The 7,850-nt window shown below is 49.7% G+C and overlaps 1 protein-coding gene across 2 annotated transcripts; it reads left to right on the top strand.

Moving 5' to 3' along the window:
* Positions 1-290: 290 nt before the first annotated feature.
* Positions 291-2,948, top strand: LOC138118653 (chemerin-like receptor 1). Of its 2 annotated transcripts, none has more exons than XM_069029788.1 (2): positions 291-816; positions 1,351-2,948. In XM_069029788.1, exon 2 carries the CDS (start codon positions 1,368-1,370, stop codon positions 2,451-2,453), a length of 1,086 nt encoding a protein of 361 aa, XP_068885889.1. In that variant the 5' UTR covers positions 291-816; positions 1,351-1,367; the 3' UTR covers positions 2,454-2,948. The 2 variants fall into 2 exon arrangements, with proteins under 2 accessions (XP_068885889.1, XP_068885890.1); XM_069029789.1 differs by having other exon boundaries at positions 297-377.
* The last annotated feature ends 4,902 nt before the right edge of the window (positions 2,949-7,850 follow it).

The raw sequence follows: 7,850 nt of genomic DNA, 5'->3' as shown, positions 1-7,850 counted from the left end.
CATTGGCCTGCGCCGGGGCGGGGCTGGCGGCGCGGCCCGCACGTGGCGCCCGGGGCGCGGGTGACCTTGGCCGGGCCGGGAGGGGCGGGGGCCCGCTGCTGTCACCCCTCTGCCGTCACCCCTCCTCTGCCGTCACCCCTCCTCTGCCGTCACCCCTCCTCTGCCTTCACCCACAGCTCCAGCCCTGCCTGCCGTGCACCCTCAGGTGCTTCTCCCCCAGCCCTGCGGTGTTCCCACTGTCCCGCGACTCCTCCCATGGGCCAAAGGATGGGACTCCCCCACACCCTGCACCGGGCAGGGAGCACTTCTAGGCACCCCAAGACCCCCCAGCCAAGACCCTGGATCCAGGAAAGCTGGTGTGCCAGGCCATGGCACAGGTTGGGCACGGTGCTGCTGGTGTGGGGAGCAGAGCGGGCCCTGTCCCCGATCGCGGCAGGGCAGCCCCGGTGCCCGGAGGTATTTCCGGGTGCTCAGGAGGGAGAGCTGCCAGGGGGATGAATGGTGCAGGCAGGAGAGGGGCCGTGTTTTCTTTATTCTTCAAGTCTGAGTTAGTGCGTGGGCTTGGCCAACCGGCCCCAGGGAACCCTGCACCCTCTGGGGCTTCAGGGGTTAAATCAACACACCACAAATTGAGGAAGAAGATTAGAGAATAAGTGATCCTACTAAATTCCTCGTGATCCCAAGCCATGGGAAAATGGGGCGAGGCAGGGTGAGTCACCCTGGAGAGGAGCAGCAGAAGGGGAGTCAGCCAGGAGGTGAGACCACCAGATGTGGGCAGAGCAGCCAAGGAGTACCACCGTGAGTCCTGCTGCCAAGGCAAGTGCCGGGATGAGCAGGAGAGATGAGATGGGCGTGCTCACCAAGAGGGTAGTGGGTGGGCAAACGGACAATGGTTACACTTGGATACAGCTTGGGTGTTCTGCCCTTAGAGTTCACCTCCCTGGAATGGGCTTGGTGAAGAAATAGTCTGTTTACATCATTGTTACCAGTCTAGCTAGTTTTTGTTGTCATAATTTGTTACTGGTCATCCAAAGAGGACTTGTCAAAGTGGGGGATCTGGGTTTCCGTGGTTCTGCTGCTGGCCCACAATGGATTGCTGCTGTGCGTAGTTGGATGAAGGTGTTGTTCTGACAGCACCAACACCAAGAGCAAAACTGGGGCTGGTTTCTCTGGTCGAGGCGGTTTCTGCAAGGTGCAGCTGCACATGCTGTAGAGAAAGACTTTATATTAATTATAAATTAATTTATCTAATCTTGCTTTTCATACACATTTTATGCACAATTGCTTGCAAAGATTTTCACCCCTCTTGAGCCATAGGAGCTGCAGACAACAGCGCTGTTGTGATTTCAGGTCTTGGCTTGCTGGTGATGGACAGCACCTCTTCTTCCCCTTCGCTCTTCTCTGCCAGCTGCCCCACAGAGCAGCCTGAGAACACCACTGACCATGACTACTACTCTGGCCTCCAGAAAACCATGCACATCCTCTCCATGGTGGTATACAGCATTGCCTGTTTGCTGGGGGTGACAGGGAACGGCCTCGTCATCTGGATTGCAGGCTTCAAGATGAAGAAGACAGTGAATTCCGTCTGGTTCCTCAACCTGGCTATTGCTGACTTCATCTTTACCTTTTTCCTGCCCCTCAGCATTGCCTACACTGCCCTGGGCTTCCACTGGCCATTTGGGAAGCTCCTGTGCAAGCTGAACAGCACCATCGCCTTCCTCAACATGTTTGCCAGCGTCTTCCTCCTGACGGTCATCAGCATTGACCGCTGCATTTCCGTGGCCTTTCCTGTCTGGTCTCACAACCGCAGGAGCCCGGAGCTGGCGGCCAGGGTCGCACTGGGGACGTGGGTCCTGGCTCTCCTGCTCAGCTCCCCGTACCTCGTCTTTCGGGACACTGTGGTCAGTTCCAGGAACGTCACCAGTTGTTACAATAATTTTGCGCTGTCCGCTGACTACACGTCCGAGGCAACGCGCCAGCTGTGGAGGATGCGGCACAAAGTGATGATCATCACGCGATTCTTATGTGGGTTCCTCATCCCCTTCTTGGTGATTCTCATCTGCTACAGCGTTGTCGCTGTCAAGCTGAAAAGAAGGCAGTTGGCCAACTCTGCAAAGCCCTACAGAATCATCATCGCTGTCACAGTCTCATTTTTCCTTTGTTATTTCCCCTATCATGTCTTCTCCTTGCTGGAAATATCCAAAAACTCTTCCAGCCATGAGATGAAATTGGCCCTTTACATAGGGATCCCCTTGGTTTCCAGCCTTGCTTTCTTCAACAGCTGCATCAACCCCATCCTGTACGTCTTTGTGGGGCCAGATTTCAAGGAGAAGTTTCGCCAATCCATCCTGTCGACCTTCGAAGGGGCCTTCAGCGAGGAGTCGGTCCTGGGCAGCCTGACCAGCCGCCGCAAGTCCAGGTCTGCTTCAGAAGTCGAGGTCCCGAGGGTCTGAGCGGGCTCTGGTGTGGAAGGGGCTGTTCTTTTCTCTGCAATTTCCCTCATTTCAGAGCTCAAATCATGGGACTGGGGACTGTGAAGGGCTGCACATGCTAACAAGGTGTGATCTCATGTTTTGGAGGTATCTCAAATATGTTATGATTTAACACACAGTGGGAATGGAAGAACTCTCCAGAGCTGCAGCAAGGTGGGTCAGAGTAGCAGCATTTTACTCCTTGTGCCTTTTGACTCTTGTTTATGGATCCTTTATAGAAAAAGGGTTAAATGCAATGGCTGTATGTATTTTTGTAGGGAATGGAATAGTGAGTAAGACACTCATCTTTTCTCTCCTCAGGCAGGACAAATCAGTGGTCGTGCTGTTACTCAGATTTGATGTACAGTGTAACTATTTCTGAGCAATGCTTGTCTCTGTGTTTGACATGTTTCCAGCCCTTAAATAGCAGAGATCTGATACTTTGTGCTGGTGGTGAATGAATATTAATCCCCAATAAACTGGTGTAAAACATTCCCAGCCTGTTGTGTTGCCTGTTGGATAAAACACTTGATCCAACATGACCGAGCAGGTTCCTCTTTGGTAACAGAACAAGTAGATAAAAAGATTAAATACCTAGAATTTGGAAAAAAACCACTGGTATTAATAGCAGCTCTATGAGTGAGGCAAATAGGACATGACCTGGGTGTGAGGACTTGCCTGGGGTACATGGATCTGATTGCCAGACCATGGTTATGGTTTATTATTGGGTTTCAGACCTTCGGGTACATTTGAAAACCAGTGATTGGGAGGAGAAAGAAGAGCAAGTGGCTGAGCTGAGTCTGGTCAAGTTTCATGTTTGCAAACTGTACAGGATGAAAGTGGTGGGGATTTTCTTCACAGGCTTCAGCAGCCTTTGAAACCTACATTTTCGTGAGTAGAAAATGTTGGTCAGGTAACAGGGAATGATAGCACAGCATCCTCAGCAGCTGAACGAGCAGTGGCTGTATCACATCTCATTCTCCTGCCCTACACAATTTATCTGTAAAATAGTCCAATCTACCAATTGTCCTGTTCATCCTGTCAGAAACCTGCCTTGGAGCCTCCCTGCTGCGGTGGCTGGAAAATCTCTGACTCCCAGCTGGAATGTAGGAATTTACACGTACCTCACTGTTCTGCATGGATGACGTTACGAGTGAGAGCTGTCACTTGAACGTGTTGGGGATTAATTATGGGCCTGCTGGGCCATGCAATATTGAATGAAGGTCGTGATCCTAAAGGCACACATGCACTTAACCTTACATTCATGCACAAACCCACTGAGAACACGGAATGTAGCATGACCATCATATGTCAAGCTTGAGTGAACAGAGAGATTTAACCTTTGCCACAAATTGCTGCCTCTCATGCAGATAAAACTGCAATGTTTGCTATGCAGCACGTAACTCTGGAGCTATTTACTTGCTCCTGGAGGTAAACTACAGCATCGATTGCCATGTCAAGGTTGTGCAGATCCACGTTTGCTCTTTCTGGTTTTCCTTATCTGTTTGCAGAATCCACGTAATTCCTTGCGACAAGAGTCTCCGTGAGTGTTGGACCAAGGCCTTGGACTCCTGTCTTGCCTCTCTCCTCACCCTGGCAGCCTTGAAAGTCAGGATTTGAAATATTGACCTGGTTTGTGATAAGAAAGAAAGCAATTTTCTGGGTCATTTGGAGATCCAAGGTGGGTACAAATTCCCATGGGACAACGTGATTTAAGTGAAGCAGAGTGTCTGGCAAATCTAAGGAATTACCACTTGAAAAGCCGTAGGTAACGGAGCAGGATGAGCCTGAGATAGAGATGGATCTGTCATCCCAGGTCTGATCCCTGCCCTTTGTGCAATGGGAAACAGTGCTGACAGCAATACAGGCCAGGCTGCCAAGGGACTGGTTCCAAGATAAATCTCCCATTGTATCGAGTTCCCTCATATTCAGATTATCTCATTATCACAGGGATAATTGTCAGTCCCTCATTCCCAACTAGGAGGCAGTTCATTCTTTCTGATATTTCCATTTGCCATATGCTTATCTAGTAAAGCCTGAATGAAAAAAAGGGGGTAATACTTTCCAACAGACAATCCAACAAGGCTGAATGGCTGCTTGGCAGCTGTGCCCCACTCTGACGCAGCTTTGCTCTCAAGGCTCTTTCAGATGCCATGGGATGGGTGGAACAGCCTGAACCCCCCAGTATTTGCAGTCATTGAGAAAGGTGCTGAACCCGCTGCCCTGCTGGTGTGAGGCCTCATTGGTCCTGCAGAGGGGCCGATCTGACAGTCCCGCTCCTACAAACAGCGGGCTGGGATGGGCAGAGCCACTGGGGTGGTCGGGGTTCAGGCATTGAGGTGTGTGTGGGCCAGGCTGTGCATGGAGAGATTTAGCTGAGAGAACAAGCAAGTTTTTAGCAAGCATTTCAGTCAGGGATCTCACCAGAAGCAGCTGTTGCTGCCTTGCTTTGGAGGGGAGACTACTGCAGGTGACTCTGGAGCTGGGAGAAGCTGCTGAGATGTCAGGAAGGAAACCAGCCAAGGAGGACATGGCAAGCAGTAACTTAAGAGGAGAAAGTATTTTCTCCCTGGAACCTGGATGACAGCAAGAAGATAAAAACTGGGCTCAGAATAGTTAAGAGGAAAGAGGAAGGAGTGGGAGCTAAGACAGCCTTGAAAGTACCAGCAGCAGGATAGTGAATGCAAATGAATGGAAGGGACACTGCAGCAGGTGAGGAAATTCTCATTAAGGAGAGTTTAATGAGACAATAAAAGCCTCTGGGAAGCCTCATAGCCCCCACGCCTCTCTTCTGGTGAGACTTTTCTGGTAAGTAAAATTTTTAAGTGTCCCACTCTTGAACTTGGGGAATTGACTTGTTTGATGAGGCCAAAGACAGTGCACAGAGGTCTGAGAGCAGAACCTCTTCCAGAGCTTGCTGCAGCGAGACAGGAAATAATACAATGAGTTAGATGAGAGGTACTGGTAAAAAGCTTCTCTGTGAAGGAGATGTTAGTAATGGTGTCAGGAAGTGGGGTAAGCTGAAGACGCCTGGGTAAGGCTCAGCCTTTTTTTGGTGTAGCAGCTGGGTGAAGGTCCCACTCCCAGCACAAGCATTAATCTGCTCTTGCTGATCCAGGGCTGGTCCTGGTTGCCACCAAACTGGGAGGATATAGGATATTTTCTGCTGGTTGTACTTTGCTGCTTTTCCCTGTACCTCTCCCAGCTCCTGCTTAGTGTATGGGCCAAGGCTGGTACCAAATCTTTCTTTACAGCCTGAAATTGTGCATGCAAAGCACAGGATCTGCTCTCATACACTGAATTCTGCTTTAATCTGCAAAGTTGCTCAACAGTGACCAAGTCAGCCCTTCCTGTGCTCACTAAATGCCTGCACAGAGTATGGTGCCTGTGTGCTCTTCGGAAAGAAGCTGCAGCTTGGTGAGGCAAATGGCAAATCACACTGGGACCCAGTCGGTAGGACAAGGAGGAATAGGGCACTAGCTAGGGTTTGTGACAGATGGTGTAGTTGTTCAAATTCCCTACAATGACATGATTCCACTCTGCAGTCCAACCACTTTTTTCTAAAGGCAAATCAAAGGGCAAACCACACCTGTAAACATCAGGTGATGGAGGTGAACAGGATGTTACACAGACTTTGCAGGACAGAGCTGCCCACCCACAATAAAGCAGAAGGAATCTGTGAACCAAACAAGAGGCACCACCGCCCGCTTTTGTTTCAGGGCAGTGTTTGTCCAAATCCCTGCCCTGATATCCACCACGAGCCATCTGTCTGTGCAGGACCTGTCACACTCCAGGTGTTCCCACAAACCTCTCGTCTCCTTGTTGGGAGGCTGGTTGGAGATAACCCCGTGTCTGTGCCAGAGCTCATGCAGCCAATCTGTTAAACATTACAGACAGACCCAGAACTGGGAGGGCAGTTGGAAACAGGAAAAAAGCCCTGAACTCGGGGAGTCCTTCAGTCAGAGCTTTGTGACTCAGGGGGGAACAGGACTGTGACAAATGAGTCTGTGCCTGTTTCCCACAGACAGCCAAGCAGTAATATTTGATAAAGCAACAAGTGCTGTCTACTGCCAGAGCCCTTCACACAGAGAAGACACATTTCCTGCTCCAGGACCTTTATTAACGTACTTTGCTTCCCAGACATAGGGAATGCTATTTCCAGATCACTCCCAAGATACAAAATTACACCTCCTTCCATCAATTCCAAAATGCATTTATAGTTGCTTTGAGTGCTGTCTCCCTAGCCGAGTACTATCCAAGGCAGAATCTTCTGGAAACTGGACACAGTTGTCCCTCAGGCAGTAAAGCTGAAGGCAGGGGAGCAGGGAGGTGATGGCTTTTGGTCTGTGCTCAGTGTGGAGGCATCTTTGTGCTGCAGAACCTCCCTGTGGGCTCAGAGGGGCTGTGTAGGGTAGAGGATGTTTTTGGGACGCCTTTATTTGTTGGGAGAGACCAAACCTATTCACAGAGCTCTGTCAGGATCAAATCAGAGCGTTTCTTTGGTGCACCATGTCTGATAGTTCTCATTATCAGGTGGTTTGGTATGTGAGCTTTAATATCCACTTTTTTTTTAAACAAAACCAACTCCAAACAAACAAACAAAAGCCAACCTGGCTGAGCAGTGATGGATGGAGCTCAGGAGCCTGTGTGACAGCAGCATTTATCTTCTCTCAGGTGATGGATGCAGGCTGTCATCCAGCCCAGTGCGGGATGAGCAGTGCCCTTCACCTTGGCTGGACTAGGTGTGGTGTGGGGGAGTTTTTTTGCACATCTCTGCCTGCCAGGGTCACATCTGGATTACGAACAGCAAATCTCTGTGAGCCAGTGTGTTCACACCCAGAAAATTTTCAGAATTCCTTAGCTGGCTGCTAATTGAATCATTGTAAATGAAATAAAATCCGTGTGCTCATCTTGGAGTTTGTTGAACTCTTAGTGTTTGGATAGAGTATTGTCAAATTAACAAATCTCTCTCCCTTGGGAGCTGAGATTTAAACTGGTATTCCTCTGATCAGGAAGACAGAGGTGAGAAAGAAATTGATTTTTTTTTTTCCCCTAAGAAAAACAAAGGCAGTAGCCTTATAAAAAGGATCAGAAGACAGAATCACTTAGTTCCTCGTCCTGTGGTTTGCTTAAGCAACGTCAGGAATTTGGGGCAGCACAAATCAAACAGTCAGCAAATTCTGAGTGCCCCAGGGTACCGAAAAATGCTTCTGGGGAAGGCTGCTAATTGCATTATGGGTCAGTGCTTCACCATGTGTTGTTTCTGGTTGTTCTGCATTAAACTGCTCTGCCACACCAGCCTGTAGCGGAATCCTGCAAGGGAGACCGATGCAAAGAGAAATCTCTGCTGCTCTGTGAAGAGGCCAACAAAAAGCTCAA

Source organism: Aphelocoma coerulescens, chromosome 14, assembly GCF_041296385.1.
Source record: "Aphelocoma coerulescens isolate FSJ_1873_10779 chromosome 14, UR_Acoe_1.0, whole genome shotgun sequence".
Taxonomy (NCBI): domain Eukaryota; kingdom Metazoa; phylum Chordata; class Aves; order Passeriformes; family Corvidae; genus Aphelocoma; species Aphelocoma coerulescens.
The sequence above is the reverse complement of the archived record's forward strand: the minus strand, read 5'-3'. Positions and strand labels throughout refer to the sequence as shown.